General features: G+C 42.5%; 1 protein-coding gene across 2 annotated transcripts in view; it reads left to right on the plus strand.

Moving 5' to 3' along the window:
- GPC3 (glypican 3) overlaps positions 1-23,362 on the plus strand; it is a 371,347-nt gene that overhangs the window by 258,264 nt on the left and 89,721 nt on the right. For both annotated transcript variants that reach the window (XM_032474511.1, XM_032474512.1), the window contains one exon: positions 13,719-13,839. In XM_032474511.1, the coding sequence (XP_032330402.1) occupies positions 13,719-13,839 (121 nt within the window). The remainder of the gene's footprint in view (positions 1-13,718; positions 13,840-23,362) is intronic.

Consider the following 23,362-nt stretch of genomic DNA (forward strand, 5'->3'; position numbering starts at 1 on the left):
TGCCCCATGCCCCAGTCTGGGTTAAGATGCTCAGCATGTAGGTGTCCCTCTGCCATATCTCCACTTACCCTCTACTGGGAGCTTTCATGTATCTTCTCTAATCTTCCACTAGAAGACAGGTACCGTGTCTTCTGGCTATATGTCCTCATTGCTTACCTGCAGCTGCCGTAGAGTAGGCTCTCTACATGTGTTTATTGAATTCAGTAAATGAACCAACAAACATACTTGTTGGTAACAAGCTTGAGTACTGGGTCGAGCTTCCCCATCGTATATCTGTGTGCCTTTGGACAGGTTTACATAAACTCTGTGTTTTGTTTTCTCATTCTATGAAATGGTGAATTTAATGCCTCCCCTGCCTACCTCCTATGGCTGTTGTGATCATCCTATAAGCAAAGATATATGAAATACCTTTGAAAATTGTAAAGTGCTCTCTATTTACTAGGTGTTGATGTAGAAAAGTAGATGAGATCCAGAGGGAAGTTCTACCCTGAATAAATGTAACTATATGTTGGCTAATTAATATAGCATTACTGGGCTTTCTTTACAGATTTTTTTTTTTTCGAACTTCCCCCCCAACCCCGCCACAAACACAGAGCTTTTGGCAGCTTCCTGGGTACCTCTCTGTGCATTTCTCCAGAAATACTACTTACAATTTTTTTTCCTTAAGAAAATACAGCTATCCCCACAAATTCTGTTTTTAAACAAGTCGGCCCATGGTGTTGAATAAACCAACTGGCCCTGCCTAAGGAAATACTTTCAGGGATTGGTAGCATCAGTTTAAATTAAAGAAAAGTCTAAGTGACAGACAATTTTAAAATAAATGCAGCTTTGTTACTTTCAAACACGTATAAGAACAGTGTTGGGAACAGAACTTGGAGAAAGACAGCTGCATCAGAGAATCGAAGCAAACCAATCAGAATCATTGAGAATGAGGCTCTTGCTGTGTGAATGTCCTGCTAAAGACCATCATCATACTCAAATTGGCTACCATTCCCCTGGTGAAATCCATTTATTGAAGAAACTTTTTTTCTCCCCTTCATAGACATGAAGGGAGTCCTATTAAAACCCTGTACACATGGCTTCTGGATAACCCAGGTTTTCCAAACCCCAATTTATGGCATTTAGAAATAGTGCCCTACCCTCTGGTTATAGCAAATAGTAATCCTGAACAGCAAAAACCCTCGGGCCCCTACAGTGATCAACTTGTTCCAGTTTGCTTGAGACTTTCAATCTGGGGCACAGAAAGTCCCAAGTCCCAGGAAACCCCGCAGTCCCAGGCAAAGAGGGATGGTTAGTCACCTCCTGGCACCTGTGCCTCTGGGAACGACTAAAGACGAGGAAAGAAAGGTGTCGCTGTAGGAGGTTTACATCAGAGGGATGAAGGCGAGCTGGGGGACTGCCGCTTTCTTGCTTTTTCTGCCTTCACTTTTTAACTTCTCTTACCTTTTCCTCCCTGAGACGTTCTGATAACTTCTCTCTTCCCTTCGATCCCAAATCCTGTCTAAGGGTGCAGTGAAACTTCAGAAAGTGGGACTGAAAGAGGAAAGGTGGTTAGTGACCATAACAGCTAACATTTCGATGGTGCTTACCGTGTGCCAGACACCATGCGAGCACTCAGTCAGTTCATTCCGATCCGGACATGATTGTTACCGCCATTTTACTGATGAGGTTAAGTAACTTAACAAAAGCCACAGCACTGGGAAGAGAGATAGGACCCAAACTCGGGCAGCCTGTGTTCTCTTACCCACTACGCTGCCCTGCCTGTCTCATGCTCGGCCTCTCTCCTTCATGGGTTCAGAACTCTCCTACCTGCTTCCTGTTCTTGATGGAAACCCTGACCTCAGCTTGCTCTCCTCTCTATCCAGCAGTCCTGGGACGAGGGTCCTGTCCGGCTTTTCTCTGGTCTGCACGGCTAAATCCTGTCCTTCCCCTGGTCTCGCCCCGGTCCAGACCCACTGAAGTGGCAGTACCTTTCCCGCCTCTTGCACCATGCTTCTCTGCTCTCAGATTGCCCCAAGGCCGTAAGGCGGCATCCCCTGGGGGAGAGAGCGGATGTCCTTCCCCTCTGTCTGAGGCTAGCCCTCCACTCCATCTCCTCTGCACAATGGCTCCTGTAATAAAGCCATTGCCATGTGTCCCATACAGAGCTGTGGAACCCATGCAGGAGGAGACCCCTTCAGCCCTAGACTGAGGGTGCAGCCTGGGTCGTAGCTCCACCACGAGCTGGTTTTGCGTGACCTTGGGCAAGTCACTGCCCTTCAGCCTTTTATTTATAAAATGAAGGAGTTGCAGGGAGGGTATAGCTCAGTGGTAGAGCGCATGCTTAGCATGCACAAGGTCCTGGGTTCAATCCCCAGTACCTCCTCTAAAAATAAATATTTAAATAAATAAGCCTAATTACCTCCCCTCTCCCCCAAAAAGAAAGAGAAATGAAACAATGAAGGAGTTAAACAAGATGACCTCGAAAACTCTTTCCAGCTCTAGCAGGCCATGAGATCCTGTGGCAAGGATATTGGACGGAGGGGGGAGTCTGAAAGGAGGAGGAATCATAAAGCCGCCTTGATGACTGAATTTCCAGCTCTTTCCCTGATGGCTTCCCAAACAGACCAAAGTAAAAGCGATTCAAAAGGAGCCCCAGGGTACAGCCATTCTCATTAGGACAGGTCCTCCAGGTATCTTCGGGGGCTACAGGGAGCAGGGAGGTTGGCTGTCTGAGATGTCAGATTTCTCAGTTTCTGATATTGGAGAGTCTGGGGTGAAATTCACTTAATTAAACCTTAAAGGAAATGTCTCCGCCCCTCCCCTGCCAGAGCACCACACAACCCCAGTGGGGCTTCTGAGCACAAAAGAAATGTAATTCAATGTCTGTTGCTCCAAATAATATTGGACAGCACCACCCGGAATGAAAATTAGAAGCCCTCTAACCACAGAGATCTATCAGTGAGGGCAGCGACACATCTAGAGAAGCGCCGAGAGCTGAGGGGCAGCAAAGAGAAAACCCGAGCGCGGAGGCCATTTGCACTCGTTCCCGGGACCCTGTGGGTAGAGAGCTGGGGTAATTTTTGACCTAGTTGTCCTTGTGCACGTTGCTGTGAGCTTTTATTAAGTATTTATGTGGCAGTTTCTATTTCACCAAGTGCTTTACAATCCCTTTTATTTGGCTTAGTAAAGTTTTCCTGGAATCCCATCAACTTTATGATGAGGAGAGTCCCTTGCTGTTTGCTTAGCACCTCCACACATCCAGCCTCGCACAATAGGCCACTTGTTCCGGCCGGAGAGCAGGTGCAAAGAGGCGAGGAGTGGAAGGCACCTGCAGCCGCTGGGGCGGTTGGAGGGGGGTGGTTTCCACTTCAGTTCACCCTTCCTGCCCTCTGTTATTCTTTACTTTTATTTTATAGCTGGCAGCCAGAGAATGGGGGTGCCAGGCCTGGGCCTGCCAAGGGCAGAGCTATTCTGATGGTCAGACCCTGGCCGCGGTAGGCTCTTGCCCCTGGGCCAGTGACTGTGTTCTGGCTCCCCTGGCCACGCCCACCATGGCCACCGGGCAAGCACTTGCTGCGCGTGTTTCCTTCTGCCACCTCAGGGCTCTGACTGCAGCCTGGACTCTGGGGCTCTGGGCGTGATTTTCAGAGAAGGCAGCAGAAGTAGCGGTTCCACTTTCTTTAGACCAGGCCTTTCAGTCTTCCTGGGCCAGTCATCACTGAGCCACCGGATTCTTGCTAGTTCCGTCTCTCTCCCAGCAGCCACGGCGGCACTCTAGGCCAGCGCTCCGGGTGTCGGGACGTGGAGTTTGGGGGGGGATCCAGCATGGTCACTAGTTGCCGATTTCATTTTCTGAGGACCAGATGAGCCAGAGCCAAAACCAGGATCTGGTCCATGAAGTCCAAACTGGAAAGAGTGTGCTAGAACCTTGGAAAATTCAGTACCTCCCACTACCAGGGTTCTGTGGCTGAGCACAGGGCTATGTAGATGCTTAATAGGTAAGTGTTGAGTAGAGGGTACTTGCAGTCTATTACTGATGGAAGACAGCAAAATTCTTTCTCCGACCCAAAAAACTCAGAACCTAGAAACTTCACCATCAGATTAGAAACCCTCTCCAAGTTATTGCCCTGACCCTAGTAAATATAACAGGTAGGTTAGAAGATTTGTTTTCACAGCAGTAAAATCTCATTAAATCAGACCCAGAAGTGGGCTGAGGTTTACACTAGTAGAAAAGGGTTTGTGATGCAAATTGATATTACTAGCAGGTGTGTATGTTGGGTGGGCTCAGTGTGGGAGCCCAGTGATTGGCCCGTAGGAACAGGACAGGGGCTGGAAGGAGTGGTGCTTGGGCTGGGGGAATTCTCTCTTCTGGCTGGCCCAAAGGGAAAGTGGCCCAGCACCTGAATAACGATGCTGACTGGGGCATAGGGCAGGAACTCTGCAATTCCCGAGGTAGGCATCAGTTTCCAGAGTGGTGCAGTCTAGCGGGTGGGACACAGTGGCAGGTTTTCCTGGCAGGGCCCAGACAAAAGTCTAGTGTAACAGGTCCTGTCACTGGCTGCAGATTTGGGGGCAAGACCCCAGGAGAACAGGCTGACAAGAGCTGGGCAGAGTAGGTCAGAGTCTCCACCATTGAAGCTGAGCTTTGGCTGACGCCTTCAGTCTCAGTTCAGTTCAACAGACATTTACTGTCTGCCCACTGTGTGCCAGGCACTGGTTAAAGCAGAGGACTGACCTAGGGGTGAATACAAACCAGGAAAGCAGGACAGAATTCAGGAAAGTATAGCTAACAAGAGGAAGTCAAGTCAACATCTGGGGTTCGCCCCACCAGCATCTAATGCTGGCTTGAGGAGCAAGACTAATTCCAGAGCCTGAGGCCTAATAGGCCAGGCAGCTAAGCCATCACTTTCCTGCCTTTGTCACCACTGGCTCAGGGTCTAGGTAGGCCTAATCCTGCACATTGAAGGTTTGGGGCCCTGCAAGTGACCGTGGCAAAGATACGAGGAGCTGACAGCCAAACGGGCAAGGATGTTGAGCGTTCTTTTAAAGTATGTCGGCAATGCCCAGGCCTGTGACAGTAATTTGTCCTTTGCTTGTGATCTGTGGTGGTTCATGAAATAAGGTTCAGAAGGACATCCAAAGCCACATTTGGGAGGCTGTCCTCTGCGAGAAGAAAATTCACAGGTCACACTCTTCCCCAGCTCAGATTTGCCTCTCTCGCAATCCGGTCCTGAGGCAGTGACGTGTGATTGTAGGCGGACTTTGAACATCCGAGCATTAAAGAATTGATGTTTGTTGTGGACCCTGCAGGGACCCGGGACAAACAAAGCAGCATTCCCAAGAGGAAGATTTGAAACAGCGCGTGGGTGTTTTCAAGAGCTGTCTAATTCATTACTTGTGACAGTTATGCAAAGTGGAAGCAGAATCTTTCCTGTCACAGAGAGGCCGCCTATGAAATGTTGGGGGGGTGGGGACAGTGAAACAGGCTTCTGACGCCCAGAGTCGGTCGCTTGGGAAACTTGGCTGTCCGGCCCGGGCCACAGGTAAATGATCCGTTCTTCAGTGGACTAAAATTAATTTTGAACCATTTGAAATCTAAACTTCCCCCCTCAGATGCCCTGTCCCCTGGAAGCTTTGTGAGGACACCTCTGCTGAAGATCTTTCCATCAGGCCTACACGCCCAGTGCTAGCTCCTCACACATCATTGCTCAGTCATAGACCAAAGGAAGCTCTGGAGCTTTTGGCCTGGTTCTTCTCCATCATCCTCAACCATTCCTACCCCTGCTCCAGTGTGTGCTTTGGCTGGAACATACTTAGACAGCTGAGACTCTCCCATTTCTTCGATTCTGTCAGTGCAGGGATGAGCAGATCTGAAGTTTCCCTTAACTATCAGTGCCAGGTTTATTCATCCTCCCACAGGAAATCCTTTTTCAGATAACATTTATTGAACACCTAATATGTGTTCGGTTCTTTCACATCATGATAACAGCAGCCCTCACATGCACATGCTGGGCCTGCTTCTAAACGTATCGCCTGTGTCATCTCAGTTCACTACCAGTCACTGTATCCACTCATCCTCAGAGCAAATGGAGTCACACAGTGTCAGCTTTCGAACCTCTGTCTTGACTGCAAGACCAGTGCTCTTTCCACTGCTCGACTCAGCTTTTCCAAAATGTATTATGTCTTTGCTACTAAACTGTAGACCAGATTGAATTTTACCTCTTCAGAATCATTATTGATCATTCTTTTGAACATCAGTTACTTTCACGCAATGTTTTCATGCGTTAAGGTGTGTGACCTGTTCTTTGACCCCTTCTTCTCAGCCCTTCGATTTGGGAGGAAGTTACAGCTCCAGTCACATTCCACCAGCAGTGATGCCAGTAATAATTTAGATGCCTCCTGCTTGGTCTCTCAGGGGCTCAGTTTGCCCATCTGTAAGAGGAGAACATTGGCCTCCATGATTTCAGGGGTCCTTTCCAACTCTGATATTTTCCTGAGTTGAAATCTAACTGAAAAAAAAAAAAAAAAAACTAACATGTAAAGATCATTTCCTTTTGGTTTAACTCCAGTGGGACAAGAAAACATTTGGTTTTCCAGGCTAGTTCTCTGGGCTAGAAGGACTTGGGTAATGAGTTTGGGGTGACTTAATAATAAATCGCCATCACGCACCATGCTCTGTTACCTCTCCACCCCCAGTTATTGAGCTTTGAATTGCATTTTTTCCCCTGTTTTTGTAAGGATTAAACTGGGTCAGATTCCTCTTGTCCTCGGTATGTTCCCCTCAAGGACACCACTCAGAGAACCCTCCCCCAGCCCCGCCCGTGCGCCCTGGCTTGTACCCAGGCTGCCCGTGGTCAGGGCTCAAAGCCCAGGAGGCGGCTCTCACCGGCGTTCCCACACATCAGGCTCTGCCTGTCCTGACGTTCTCACAAGAATCACTTTTGCTTCCTTATTTACTTTTCTCCTTCCTTACCTCCTGGCTTCTTTGCAGAGTGGCCTCTTCGGACAAACATTCAGGGGATCCCATCTCAAGCATAGACTTCTCACTCCAGCGGGTGATAGCAACTTCTCATGCTTCCCTCACCATATGGAAAATATTCTTTGCTTCTCTAGGTTTAAATGACTTCTTGATTATATTCCAAGACCAATCTTTTAGTCTCTCCTCGCAGTGAGGTTTGACACTAGGCTAAAAACAGATTCTAATACAGTTCTTCCCTTAGATAGCTAATGTGCACTAAATGAAAGATAAATGGCTGTACACCTCCCTGGTTTCTTCTCTAGCTTTTCCTTCCTTTTGGTTGAAATCTGTTTGTAATCTCTGAAAGGCTATTGTCTGAGAACCGAGGTACTTCTGGGAGTACAGTGGTCTGTCTGTTTCTAGCACTCTCCCAGCTAAAGTTTGCTCTCAAGTGGTGCTGCTCTGCCCACAATTATGAAAAACATTTTTCTTTAAATATGAGCATAAAGAAAGAGAAAGCAAATTGTTGCTATCTTTCTTAAGCATATTTACAAAACTCAGCTATTTCCACCTTTGCTTTATTTTTCTGTTCATTTATGTAAATTGACCACATCTTGGATAGGGAAAAAACAATTTTCTTAGTCCTCTTAATAAGATGTTTTTTTCTACCCTGTGTTCTAGTTTGTTTTTAAAGCTATTTATACTCTTTAAATTATCCCATTTTTCCATAGTGATTCTTGTGGCCGGAGTACTTTCCAAGGAAACAATCTGATAAATCACTCAGTTTGGGGTTAAGGGCTACTTGCAATACTGCAGTCTTTCCATAAGATGGCGCTCTGAGAATGTGAGATCTGTAACTTACTTGTAGACAAGCTATAACCTCAGCAGCAAACTATTGTGAAATCAAATATTTGGTGGTTGAAGGAGGAGCGAGTTAGTCCTTCTAAGACTTACTTTCAAACACTTGCCACCATTCAAATGCCTAGGAGAAGGAAAGTGAATTTCTAGCAACTTCTCTCTCCTAAATCAGTACCAGCAATGTGCATTTAAGGAACATTTTAAAGAAGGAATTTCTTCTAAAGGTGGGTGTGCTAACTACTTGTGCTGTTGGAAGAGCCCCTCCCTGGGTCTCAGTTTCTTCATCTACACGATAGTGGTTTGGGTCAGATGATCTCTTAAGGGTGTTTGCATTTCGAACGTTCTGCCTTTGAATGTACTGCTTCCCTTCCGTACACCCGAGCTGCCTCAGCCAGCGTAGCACAGGAAGAAAAGATCGCCCATTTTACGCTTGTTTGACTCTATTCCTCTTCTACAAGTGCTCTCTTCGCTCCAACTGTCCCAAGACCAGCATGCCTAGATACCCTGTTTTAATTAGGTTTGTTTTCTCTTTACGGCTTTTGCACAGGTTTTCTTTCCCCCACCTTCTCCTCCCCCATCCCCGACCGGTCTGCCTGAACAGAAGCATGTCCCCCTTTCACTTCACAAATAGAGTTTGCTTGGTTCTGGGGCGGGCATTTTCCTGCTCAGCAGATACCAAACTGTATGGGGGAAGGAGACACCACGTGTAATCCTTAAAGATGACACTGGTGACATCGCATAGAACATGTCCAGCTAAGAAGAGTTTAGATTTAGGAGGTAGGAGCTTCTCTCTATTTTTCCTGCTCTACTGGCCAGTGTTCATTGCCAGAACCATATCAAAGCTTTAGGAAGGAAACAGTGAGAAGACAATTAATCTAATTAGAGATGAGTGTTACTAAGTAGGTAACCAACCCATCCTTAAATTCCCCCATGGCCAGTGGTGTCCCTGTTCCTGACATGCGGGGCAGTCTGGATGAGGAGAACTGTGGCTGCAATGGTTCATCTTCACTCCAAGCCTGTCATGACCCATTGTACACCAGTGGACAGAGGGAGGGAGTGGAAATGAAATGCTGAATTCATTAATTCCCTAATGTAATGCTACAGAGACACCTGTAACTGAGTCCCTTTGGGCTTGAAGTTCGAAGCATGCATGTTACATAAAATTCCCTGGGGGTGCATCGCACATGTCGCATTGCTCTAACACAGGGAGGCATTGAACACAAAATTCTCCTGCATTCGTTTTCCTGTTGTCCTTGGAGATTTCAAGTCACCTTTGGTTTGTCTAGTGCTGTGGTGGTGGCAGTGGGGGAGTGAGGTGTGATGGAGGATTATTTATTTTTCTAACTTCAGCACCTTATCTCCCAAGAATGGAAATATTTCACTGAATAGTGATGCCGTCAGACCTCTGTTAGGGAGAAGAAGCTCCATACACAGGGCTCTCCCCAAGGACTTTTAAAGGGCAAACCCAGGAATCTGCTGAATAGGTGCCGAGAGCCAAGAGCTGAGAGCCCGTTGTTGCAGGCGGCCTTGTAGACCATTACAAGTAGCGTGCTAATTGTCTCATACAATGGGGCAGCGTGGTATGGAAACGTCAAATACTTAGTCAGCATACAGTATTTCTAAGGATGCAATAGTAGCAGAGCGGTTAAGAACAGAGGCAGCTAGACATGGACTCGAAAGGTTCAAGCTCCAGCTTTGCTGTTGACTAGCTATGTGACCTTGGGCCATTGGCTTCACTTCTCTGGGCCTCAGTTTTCTCTTCAGCAGAAAGAGGCTAATAATACTGTCTATCCCATAGGGCTGTTAGGTGGACTACGTGCGGTGATGCCGGTTTTGGTTTTCCCCTGTGCTTGGAGCGGTCTCTCGCACGGGGGAATCGCTCCGTGCTGACAGCGAGTGTGATTGTAAGCACCGTGAGGATCTTTAGGTAGTACAAAAGGGAACTGACCAAGCCTCCGCCTTCAAAGAGCTCGCAGACTATACGAGCTGGCAGATGGAATGAACAAGAAAGGAACACAAGCAACTCAGGCTGGTACCACAGTACCTTTAGATGCAAGGGCAGCAGGTCAGGATGAAGCAGTGGTTCAGGGGGGCCCTCAGTTCCCATCAGGAGAGGACTTAAGGCATCTACAGGGCAGGAACTTGAATGGCTTTTTGGCCTCTGTTTGGAGAGAGGGCCCTGGTAATACACATTCATAGTCACATTCTCACAAATATACTGACTGTCCTTTTGAAATAGGCAGTTACCTCACTGACAAGTAGTAAACATATAGGATGTGTTTAATCTAACAGAGTCGAGTTTGTGACCTGGTGATACCATCTGAGGTTTGAAGGAATCCCAGGATGGCACTGCATACATTGGCCCAAATCTGTGCCCTCATAAGAAATCACCTTTAAGCCTGGGCTCTAGCCAGGGCCAGCATAAGTCTTATTAACAAGAAGGATTTCCCATAGGCCCTGAGCTATGCATAGGAATTAGCCCCACTTTTTTATTTTCCTTTTGCTTTCTTGGTTTCATTTGGTTTTCTCTTTTGCCTTAAAACGTAACTACTAGCTAAAATTTCACTCATTAAAAATTAAATTATTTGAAAGGTTTTAAAATGTAAGAGATATAGAAGGACATAAAAGAAAAAAGTAAAACTTCCCCAATATCTTACTCACTGGAAGTAAATGCTTTTAGCATTGTTTTGGTGAATCCATCTAAAAATTTTCTGTGTATATCTGAACACACATGAAGTGTATGAGACTAATGCATATGCAGACCATTTTTTTTTCCCTTACTGCAAATGGAATCACACTGTATGTTGTAGCCACTACTTGTATCTGTTGCAATATATCTTGGATTTGGCTCCATATCAACACATATAGATCTACTTTGTTCTTTTAATGTCTGCATAGTATTCCACATTAACATTCATGGCTTTTAAGATGCTGTTCTACATTTTGTCTGGGTGAGGAGAAAAGGATAGAGAGGTGAGAAAAAGACATGCTGTTGGGGCTTGGAGGAGATGTACTGAGATGCCTGAAGGGATAGGGCAAGAACACAGAGTTTGAAAATAGTGCCACTGTATTTTAGCATCAGTCGAACCAGTACTTTTGGTTACTGCTTTGTGGAGTAAATAAAATAAAGAAAGTTGTAGGTCTAAGCCATAGACCAGCTTTTCCCAACTCTTCTGTAACTAAAATCCTTGCTTAATTTTCTTGAGTTTTTTGAGGATTGAAATAGCACATGGATAGAGCCAAACAGTGGGTGCTATTTTGACTTCCAAAAAGTTTGGCAAGCTTTTAAACTCAAAGCTGTTTTTAAAAACTTGAGTCACTATGTGATTGGGGAGCACTGTTTAGTTGTAGCTCCTTATCCATGTCTAGGAGATAAGAAACAACAACAACAAACAATAAAGCTAAAGGGGCACTCTTTGAAATGGCAGAAAATAAGACAATAGGGCCACAAGGCATCATCTATGGGACTAATTTGATTCAATAGTTATAAATGATTGAGAAGAGGGAGCACCGGGCAGAATCATTAAGTTGGCAGATATCTTTACACTCTTCCAGCGAGGATAATAAACTTCAGGAAGATGTTTGTCTTGTAGGAGTGGTCAGGAAAGCGGCCGGCAAGCTTTGATATGAGCAAGTCCAAGGTCATGTCTCTAGGGACACATTCCTGAAGTTCATTTCAGAAGATTTACAATGAGCCTTACCTCTTTACCTGTGAAGAGGGTCTCTGCTTCAGGACTCAGTAAAAGATGGAGTTTGATATCATCAAGAGGGAGATGATATTTAAACAGACAACATTATATATGAACATAAAAAAAGGAGGCTAGCAGGGAGCTGATTCCCACCACACATATAAACAAAGCCTGTTGCTTTACATTACCTTAGTACAGCCCCCAAAAGCAACTGGTATGTATTGGTTGGTGTGGTGACCTGTATATTCACTGGCTTTTAAAGTTAGGTAAACTGAATATGAAAGTTAAATAAACTAAATATTGTTAGGCTACCATTTTAGAAGAAATGCAATCAGATGTTCTCTTCAACTTTCGTACAAAATATTTTCCTTCTCAGAAGATGACTCTTAATTATGAAAGTCAGACCTGGATTTCCTGACCTCTCTGCTACCGTGCACGGTAGCATGAAAGCACATCCTTAATATCACCAGATGCATTATATCATGGAGGGGAGCACAATCAGATCAGTATCCTCTGAAGTTGTGAAGTTTTCAGTAATAAAGAGATAATGAAGTCTGCCCTATCACCTCACAGTGGGCTTGAGAAGCTCAAAGGAGCTGAGAGATATGAAACTGCTTTGTAGAATGCTGTGCAAAAATACAGTAGTATTAATTATTCCTTGTATGTCGTAATTTGGGATTAGAAATATAAATTGATTACATTTTAGGAACTTATCCTTTATAGATATTCATGCAAATGTACCAAGATTGGAACACAAGGATGTTCTTTGCAGCACTGTTTATATTAGGAAGATATTAGAAGTACCTCAATTGTGTATCAGAAGGAATTAGATAAATTGTCATATGGCCATTCAGAGGAATAAGAACAAGGCAGTTTTTTATGTTGTGACATGGAAATATATCCAAGATATATATTAAGTGATAAGAAGTTGCAAATCAGTATGACTAGTATGATTCCAACTTTGCTTAAAATTACATCTTGGTATATGCATGGGAAAACCCGAGAAGAATACATATCGAACTGTTAACCTTGTTCTCTCTTGGAAGGGTACGACAATGCAAGCTCTTTTCTTTCATGCTTTGTTTATTTCTATACTGTGTGAATTGTTTACAATGAGCACTGTTACTTTTGTAATTAAAAATATAAGTAAAAGAAACATGAATTTGTCCTTAATTCAGCTGCCCTATTGTTAAAAAATTACATTTTTGAAAGTGTATGAAGTGAGAGCAGAAGACCTGCGAATTTTTCCATTCCTTTAAGAAAATATACCATTATCAGGATGAAGAAAAAGCAAAACAGAGATCAAAAACTTTTTTCCCCTTTGGGAACAGTGTTCTGGTCTTTCTCCATGATGAAAGATAAAGGAAGAAATGAAATCTGTTTCTTGGTTTTGTTTGGCGTTTGTTTGCTTTGTTTTGCAAGATGAGGACTAACTCTGTGTACAGCCCTGGAACCATAAGGGGCAGCAAAGAGACCACCTCAGTAGTGAATTACTGTCCCAGTCAAAGTTGGCAAAGTCCCACACTGAAGGGCAGAATCGCCCGGCTTGTAAATATTGCCCATTGTCATATGGTGAGGATGTCCATAGATACTTTGACTCTTCAGTCCTGAAGTGAAAGGCTAGGCTGATCCTGGGGAAGCACATTAAAACCTTCCCTTGAACTGGTGGTCTGTTTTCCTGGGGAGAACATGGACGGAGGCTGCCAAATGGCTTGGGAAAGCCTCCTGAGAAGCAGCCCAGCTCCCAGGCCTGCAGGAAATGATGGGAGGAGGAAGTGGAGAAGAAAGAAGAGGTAAAGAACATGCAAGAGTCTTTCTCCTTCAAATGAGTAGACAGCACACTCAGAATTAAGGTCCTTTCTGTGTCTTCCCTGGCCAGGACCCAGGACCTCCCTTAGGAGCCCTCCTCACCCTGCATGCTCCTCTGCACTCCACACCAGACTGAGAGCCCAAGAAGGGCAGAGACCTTGTCTGTCTCGTTCATTGTTGTATCCCCAACACCTGGAATAAAAGGGTGGTGAATTAATACTTGTTGACTGTTGAATGAACATTCTCCACTATAAATGGACTCTGTCTGGAGTGGTCTACCCTTGAACCATTCAATCATTCCCTGGGTTGGAAGGCCAAAGAGAGCTTCTGGTCAGCTTGACCACTGGTGCCGAATACAATCAGCTTGCACTTTGTTTGACACTCTCTTGTAACGCAGCTTTTCTTTACCTTCATGTTTCCAGATACAGCCAAAAGGCAGCGAGGAATGGAATGAAAAATCAATTCAACCTCCATGAGCTGAAAATGAAGGGCCCTGAGCCAGTGGTCAGTCAAATTATTGACAAACTGAAGCACATTAACCAGGTATGTGTCTATCCAAGAAAAATGGAAATGGCCAAAAATGAAGGATGGATGGTGTCCAGGGTTCAAACTGTATTCTTGGGCTTTTGGAGAGGCAGCCATTGTTCCATTGTTCACTGTCTTCAAAAATTCTCTCTGCTAAAAAGGACTTCTGATCCTTGTTTTTCACCCCTCTTTTAAATTATAAAGAAAATATTGTAATAGAAGAGAAAGCTTGGAAAACAGAGGGAAAAGTATTTCTCACAATCCCACTAGTCTATACTGTTTTCATTTTTTCACATGTTCTTTTTAAATATTTGTTGAGAAAATCACACTTACAAAGACTTTTTCCATAGCTGGAAGTATACAAGTGATGTCTAGTTCTTAAAATTAACAGTATATTGGAAATATTTTTTCATGTAGCCACAGAGCTTCATATTAATCATTTTTGTGGCCACATAAGATTCCTTTTAGTATTAATTATAATTAATCAGCCTGCTTTTGCTGTGCATTCAGATTGCTTCAAATTTTTACCATTATAAATGAAACTACCTCTTTATGCATAGTGCTGTCTCCTGATCTTAGATCAGTTCCTTAAAATCCTGGAGTTATTGAGTCAAAGGATATGAGCATTTTGATGCATGTTTCCAAACTCCTTTCCAGTGGAGGTGTACGAGCTTTCACTGCCCCGAGCAAGATATGAGAGGACCAGCTCTGCTGCACCATTGCCAACTTCTGACTCACTGCCACGCACAGAAACACCCACAGATACCCTTGACCTATACAGTTTTTCCTTTCAGAGGGAGTTTAGTAACTAAGACACAAATAGAAATTAGTCGTACCATCTGCTTGTGATTGCTTTGTGACTAGAGTAAAAAAAAAAATAAAAGCCATCAAAAGTGCCACCATATAACCAGAGTAACAGCGTTCCTACCCCATGATCCATGGGTGGAAGGGCCCTGGCACCACTGACTTCTGTTTGTAGCCTAGGAAGAACTTTTTTTGATTTGGTTTTGGTTTGTTTGTTTGTTTGTTTTGGGGAGAGAGGTAATTAGGTTTATCTATTCATTTCTTTTAATGGAGGTACTGGGGACTGAACCCAGGACCTCGGGCATGCTGAGCATGCACTCTACCACTGAGCTGTACCCTTCCCACCCCCAACCAGGAAGAACTTATCGAAACTAAAATCCTTATACAAAGACAGAGGTTTGTGGATGAAGACATTGACATGATTTTGTTTTTTAATATAAAGTTTAGCAGTGAAATTTTTGTGATTCTTAGGAAATGTTTGGAAGGGCTTTCTAATAGCAATACATTTCACTGCAAATGGCATTGTGAAAATATTTACTACACATCTGAGGGTGACTCTTCCAGTGCCTAATAAAGCAGTCTGTACTCCCTGAGCACTTACTAAATAGCTGTTACTGCTGCTGAGCACATGACAGCGGCAGGATTTGCACAACAGACCCTTCTTTGGGTGAACTCACAACCTCGTGAAGTTCTATAAAGTCTGGTTAGTTATAGTATGATTATTTCAAAACACATCTCTGAAGAGTTCAGAGTACAACGTAAAGCACTAACTGCGGAACGGGTACGCTTTACCTGGGGACAGTGACAGTATCCTCTGCATTGTCCTCTGAATTTTTTCCAAATTATCTCAAACTAAATGTGTCTAGGTGACTCATCTCAACTGGTTAGACCCAAGGACTGGTGAGGCCAAAATCTCAGGGTCCATCACTGTGCCCCTGATTCTAAATGAACAATATTGTCAACAGATCTCTTTGGTCAACAGCCATTAAGGAATACCAACTGTGTGCTCATCCAGGTGCCAGGGAGTCTGAGAATTCAAAAGAACTCTGTTTTTACCACTTCCTGAGAGGGGAAGCACACGTGTGGAAAATGTTTAAGTACAAATCAAAGGCAGCCTCTCATGAAGAGCCAGGAGAGAGAAGCTACTCCTCAGTTTTGAGTGGTTTGCTTAGGCCTGTGGTGGGCTAGGCTATTGGGAGAAGGATTTCACAAGGCAGGCCAGACAGAGATCCTGGAAAAAGGGAAAGCTGCATCAAACATGGGCTTCTATATAACCTAACAGCCACTAAAGCTATTTATAGCATGCCCCTGTAGTGAAGACTTTTAGGTGTTTGTTATCAATACTACGGGAGACCATGCAGTAGAGTGAAAAGAATACGGCTTTGGCAGCCGCTCACCTGAACCTGCCCGCTCTCCCCTTGCCAGTGTACTATTCATCCTTTATTAAATTCTCACTTTACTTAAAAAAAAAAAAAAAAGAATATGGGCTTTGGATCCAGATGGACCTGAATCCAGCTGTGGATCTTATGAGATATATAACCTTGGGCAAGTCATTCAAGTCTCTGAGCCTTAGTTTTCTCCCCCGTACATAGTGTATAGAGTCATCAAAACCTCTTCTTATGAGATTGTTGTGAGGATTAGAAATTAAAATATCATTCTATAAAATGTATACATAATCATGTAGTTTACATACACACAAATATAGATAATTGCATGTGTGTGACAGAGTTAAGATGATTCTTATATTCAGGATTTTCTCTATATGCAGGACTTGAGTGGGTTTGAAAGGGAGCAGAATTCCAGCACTTTTTGCTGCTCTAATTCTGTTTGGGTGGATCAAAGACATCCCTTTAATGCATCTCTTCTTTTCTCTTCCATATTGTTTCCTTCTTTTTCTTTATGCTCACTTCCAGCCACCAAAGCTGAAGCCACCTCATAGGTAGGGAGGTGTGTATTGTCAGCGTCGAAAAGGTCACCATTACAACTCCTTTCTCCTACCTCTGCTGTGGATGTATGTGTGAACATTTTTGGTTCCCTTACAAATACCATTGAGCAACCAATTAATTCTCATTGATAGACCAGTTTTACCTGTTTAAGTTAAGCTCTTGAAATTGGTTGGGCTCCAAACACAAACATTGATTTTTTTTTTTCCTCATCTGTGGTTTTACATGGCCAAAACACATCTTCCTTCAGATTTTCAATAAAATTCCTATTTAGCTGTGATTGAATCTGAAAGTGAGCCACTTTAGGGAAGTCATAAGGAAGAAGGTTATGATGCTGATGATGGTAATGTGTTTTATTTGTATGGCATTTAACCACCTTTCAAAGTGATTACATGTCCTAAAAGTCTAACTGCTTATATTGGAAAAAACATCCAAGCTGGAATTGTGTAAGATAGAGTACCATCACAGAATCATTCTCTTCAGGAACCCATTGTTACCCTCGGATATTATTTCATCCTCACTGCCTCCTGGGAGGTAAGTGATAATGTTTCCCCCTTTTTTATAGGTAGGGAAACTGAGGCAGAAAACCATGGAAGGCTGTGTGGGCATGCGGCCAAAACATCCAGTAAGTTCAGTTGAAAATTCAATCATCCAGATGTTATTTCCCCTACACTGCCAAACATCTGGATTCACTGAAGGCCTGACAGAATTGCCCTAAAGTTTTAGTGATGAGAAGGTAGAATCAAGTGAACTTGCCCAAGTTCATGTGTAAGTGAGCGGTGAATCCAGGAGTGTAATGTCATCTTCCTAAGCCCCTTCCTTGGTGCTGGATGTATTAAACTACAGTAAGATGCTCCAGCACACACCACAATGAACACAGACCTTCTCAGGATGCACGTCTGCTCCTGTGTATCCATCCAGATGGACTGCAGCGAGGCCATTTATGAGCACATCCCAGAATAACTCTTCACTTTCTTCCATGGAAATTCTCAGCTGCCTCCTTTCAGGTTGTGGTTGCTGTTGATAGCACTGGAAATAATATACTCACTAAGGGAATAAAGTAACATTATTTCCATATTGATAGTCCCATGGTGTAACCTGGAGGGGATGGGTTCAGGGTCAGGCCTGGGCCTCTTTCCTGGGAAGGCCTGCAGGTGTGGAATGTTCTCCCCTCCTACTTCCAAGCCCCAGTTCATGTGTAACATTCCCACGATTGGAAATGAGGACCTTTTTATTTCCTTTTCAGTTTCTAATTTGTGTGAGGATTTATTGTCTTGTGTTAGGAGAGGAATTGAATTCTTTTACGTCCTCAGTGTCAGTCCTAGAATTTGCTGGGCCATATTGCTTTAAAAATTTTTATTTTTCTTAGTATCCTGCTCCAAGGCTCCTGCATGGAGAGAAGACCCCACAGATACCAAAAATGATCACAATACATTCTTATCCCTATGATACTGCAGGCCGTTTGTCCTCTAATCCAGTTTTGTCAGTAACATTCTCTCTAAGAGTAGCTGTGTAGTTAATGCTCATTTAGCAGTCCCTAAACTACTACAGAAATTATTGTACCCAAGGAAAATCTATCTGTTTATTGTTTTTCCCCAGTTTCAGTTGAGGTTCAAATGAAATTCCAGAAATTGTTTTCCAGCCCGTTGTAAACAGTTGAAGCCAGAGCAGTCAGTACCTGCCCATGTGATGTCAGAGCTATTCATTCAAAATTGGATAAAGTCTCATCTGTTTGGGATGGTTGAAATGTCCTGCTGAATGGTGGGGGAGTGGACGAGGTGGCCTCTTAAGATTCCTTCCAGCCGTGTGATTCCGTGATTTGTGGCTCAAGGTCAGGCTTTAACCCAGCACCCTCTTGTGAACAAGACTTGTGACTTTATTCTCTGCTCCACTACTCTTTTTAAAACACCCTGTTCCCAGGTCATCCCTTTCTACTTTGTAACCTCTCATCTTTTCAGAGATTCTTCCCTTCCCACCAGTCTTCCAGCCTGGGCAGATGGAACTTAAACTTGCCCTTCCCCCCACCCAATTCTTCTGTTCTCTTGCCTTGTTCTCATTAGGCTGTGAAGACATTAAACTATATAAAAAAAAAAAAACACTTTTGCATTTATCACTCCTAAGTTTCCTTCCTCCAGAACCAGATAGGTGACCTGTCTTCAGATCATGTTAGCCCTGGGACGCCATATGAATGATAATAATTCTGCCATAAGTTTGCATAGCACAGTCCAGTTTGTAAAGCTCTTTCGTGTACATTGTATAAATTGGTCTTCACCATGGCTCTGAGAAGCAGACATTATTATCTAGATTTACTAGATGAAGAAACGGTGGGTACTAGCAGACTCATTGACCTATGTATATTAAGTGGTAGAACTGGACCTAGAATCCAGGGCCACTGATGCCAGTCTCTGTGCTCTTTCCTTCTTCATCTTTAAAGACACGGCACACCTTGCTATGGTTAACGTGACCCATATATAAAAGATGTGCAGAAGCACAGATAGCAGAAACTCCTTAATTTGTCTAACGATTTCCAAGTCCCTCACATCCTAATGTCTATGGTCTGAAGCTCTAAAATCAGCAGCAAAGAAAGAATAAGCACATGTTTACCAAATCTCAATTGGCAAGATTCTTAGACAACTAAGCATCACACTGTATGATGTGGAAACTGAGGCACTTTGTGACCTGGGTTTGAGTTATAGACAACAGACAAACTTTCTATTAGCTATCTGTAATTCATTAAATGATTTTAAGTGGTCAAAGAAAATTTTAAATGTGCAGCAGACAGTGGAATGTCTCCACTTCAATCCCCCTTCATAAACACCTGAAAAGTATTTTTTTAGATACCTGACAGATTGCTCTGGTATCATGAAAAGACACTAACTTTTGAAATAGAAAGTTAACATTTTAATAAGTTAATTAGTAAAGTTGTTATGTGTCAGAAAATTACCCAGGACTTTTCTTAGCATGTGATTTAAAAAATCTTCAGACGAATCTCAGGCATGATCGAAAACACTTGGAGTCACTTTTTTCAGAGTCTTCTTACAATAAAACCACTGAGAGTTACAAAATGTGGGCCTACTCTAATGGTTGCTGAAAGAGCTAACACTGATCTAAAATTCTAAATAAAGGAGAAACCTTTTGAGAGTCAAATTTAAATAAAAGGCCTTTCCAAATGGAATTATGTCCCACTGTCTGTCACACTTCTTCACATACAAGTAGTGTGGCAGAACTCTAGAAACTGCCATTTCCTTATGGAGCTAGAGTGTGTGTATGCTTGTGTGTGTGCATGTGTGTGCACGCACACGCACGTGTGTGTGAAAGACAGAGTATCTACAACAGCATGTTAACGAGAGAAGATGAATGACTTTTGAGTTACAAAAGGACAACGTGAGATTGTCTTTAAATACCAGACCTAGACTCTGTGGAGCTAAAACACGATTTCATGAAGTAAAAGGGAGTTAGCTGCTGCATTCCAGAACACATTTATCATTAAAAAAATCTTCTGTCATTTTCCTTAATAGCCTGAAAAATAATTACAGTGTCTGGTGCCTTTGGGGAGCATGTGTTTTTAATATCTTAATTACCATGTACAGTTTAATAACACTACACCAAATGAATTCCCAAGGATTTCATATTAAATTTCTTGAAAATGAACTATTTGCTTTATTTAGAATATACAGGATTAAAGGGACTTAAATTGGGTCATGTATTTTCATCCTTGCATATTGAATTAAATTACTCAAAAATGGAAAATTAGTCAAGAGTGGTAAGCCAACATATTGTTGATTGCAGTGTTGTGATTTTGACTTAGCAATGAAGGGAAATAGCTGATCTTTTTTCATTGCAGTATTATACTCTGTCATATGCTTTTTTTCTTTTTTTAGTTAGAACTATTGGAAGTGTTAGCTATGGGAAGACAAAGTCTACACGAAAAGGGAATTCTATCAAATTATAAAGCTACCAGGTTTACAAAGTTAGAAATATATCTCCAAAATATCTCTGAAATCCATAGGGTCTCATATTCTATTTACATTTACCTACTGGCCAAAGGCAACACAACCTTTTTAAAATAAATGGTTACAAATGATTGCTCTCTACCCCACAAACCTTGATTATAAGCAGTTTATCAGTATATGTATGTTCAAATACTATCTGGAAATTCAGAGACAACTTTTACCCAGGTATATTTATGAATATATATCCTGCCTCTGGACTGTCAGCTCCTAAAGTTCAGGATCATGCACACAACTGTTTCCTCTAACACCCAACATAGTATCATATACAGAATAGACACTCATACACAATATTTTATTGATCAATTCATTCAGAGAACTCAACCTTTGCTGCCCTCAATTTATTTCTAAATTTAGATTCCATTTAAGGTACTTTTCACATCCAATGTTAACCAGTTTCTGTGCTAAAGGGTAGGGTTACATAAGTGCAGGATTATAGTTTGCAGGAGCCTTTAGGTCATAGGATTCAACCCTCTGATTTTACAGATGAGGAAATTAAAGCCAAGAGAGGGAAATGACTTGTCCAAAGTCATACTATGAGTGAATGACAAAGCTTGGACTCAAAAACGAGCAGCTTAATATTCTAGAGCCTTTGCTGTGCTTCCAAAGGCTCCTACATGATGCAGTGCAAAGCATGTTTGCAAACATGAAAGCACATTTTTTTTTTTTACTTAAGTATAGTTGGTTTATAAGCTGTATTAGCTTCTGGTGTATAGCGAACTGATTCAGTCATACATACATACATTTTTTTTCATAGTCTTTTCCATTATATCTTACTACAAGACATTGAATATAGTTTCCTGTGCTATACAGTAGGACCTTGTTGTTTGTTTATTTTATATATAGTAGTTTGTATCTGCTAATCCCAAACTCCTAATTTATCCCTCCCCCCTTTCCACTTCAGTAACCATAAGTTTGTTTTCTATGTCTGTGAGTCTGTTTCTGTTTTGTAAATAAGTTCATTTGTATATTTTAGATTCTACCTATAAGTGATATCATGTGATACTTGTCTTTTCTGCCTTACTTTACTTAATATGATCATCTCTAGGTCCATCCATGTTGCTGCAAATGGCATTATTTCATTCTTTTTTATGGCTGAGTAGTACTCCATTGTGCACACGTGTGTGTATATAAACCACATCTTTATCCAGTCATCTGTCAGTGAACATTTTGGTTGCTTTCATGTCTTAGCTACAGTAAATAGCAAGCACATTGTCTTATACAGTACTCCCAATCATAGCAGAAGCCTGTCCTTTAGCAGTGCATCTTTGGAACAAAAAGTGGTATAGCATGAGGCATGACCTTGCTAATTATTTATCTCTTGTCACATCTATTAACTACTGTTTGGTCATTGACAAGTACACCTCAGTGCCCACTGCTTCATTAAACCCAGTGAGCACTTGTTGCACATGGGCTAAGGCTGGTGCGGGGGGGGTGTCTCTGCTGGGATCACTGAACTAAAAGCAGACAGAATCAGGAGGACCTGTTGCTTGTGGCCTTATACCCACTCACAAAGTCTGACTTGGGCTCCTGTCCCCATTGAGGATTAATCATCCTTTTACTCTCATGCTCTGAATCACAAGTCCTCCACCTTCCTGGGCTCCCTATAATAATTTAACCAGTGCCTTCTCCCTCCTTCCAGAATGGCAGAATTAGCATCATATTAGTAAGTGGGCTTCTGTGCCCATCAGCTCAATTGTTTTGGCAGTGTATTCAGATTGTGTTCCACAGGGAGTAGAGTTGTGGGAGAGGTGCTGTGGGGGTTATTCTGAGCCCCCCATTCCTATTTTAACCAGAGCATTTCTAAAATCTGCTTTACATATGGATCTTTTAAGTAAGATGTCACTTAAACAAAGGGTTTCAACTGCTAAAACAATTTAAAGATATCTCACAGTGCCCTTGAAGCTAATATTAAAGATTTAATCCCATCTGAGCCATTTCTTCACTTGAACATTGGTTCAATGAATATTCTAAGTATCTATAATACACAAAGCAGCCACAGAATGCCTTCCAATCCCCATCAGCCACCTCCTAAAAGGAACTGTTAGTTAAAATGGAGACAATATTTTAACTCACAGTTAAAATGGAGAGTATGAATGGCTTGGTGGAGACATTATTCCTACTGGAAATGATGTTCCTATTGGATGGTTCATTACTCTTGAGCCAAAAGTGTCTTCTTTGAAGCTGAAGACCAACACAACTAGATTTTCCTTGTCTATGGCATTAGGATTCTGATAAAATTCAATGGGAATAAAACCAGCTTTTCTATAGATACTTTTGCCCCTGAGTGGCAGCCCCATGTTAATTGGCTCAACCAAATGCTTGGCCTCACTTCTTTCTGCCCATGATTATTTGAGACCTAACCTTCAACTGTAAGCTTACTTGACATATGACTAGGGATGTTTCCATATTCTCTGTAGGCTGAGTGTTAGTACTTAGTGAATGTAAAATAATAAGAATGGGGTCTATTCTGTATGCGTAACTATATGCTTTCCTTAGATAACAACCAAGGTGATTTTGCATAGCAACTATTAAGTGGACTATTTCCAGCCGAGTTCTAATTGATGTCCAAAGTGAAAATTGCATTATTATTCATATGTACTTCATTTTATTGGGTAATTTCCTAATATGGTTAAAGTATGATCTTATTGTTTAATTAGTTGATTTAGATATTATTTTCTTCACAGTATATGTTTTGCTAGGTCATCACTTTTCAAGGTAGTATCTATTCAGTACTATGGGCAAGCAGTTGAGAAGACCAAAGAAGCCAAGAGAATTACACTG

This window comes from Camelus ferus, chromosome X (genome assembly GCF_009834535.1).
Source record: "Camelus ferus isolate YT-003-E chromosome X, BCGSAC_Cfer_1.0, whole genome shotgun sequence".
In the NCBI taxonomy this organism is placed as follows: Eukaryota; Metazoa; Chordata; class Mammalia; order Artiodactyla; family Camelidae; genus Camelus; species Camelus ferus.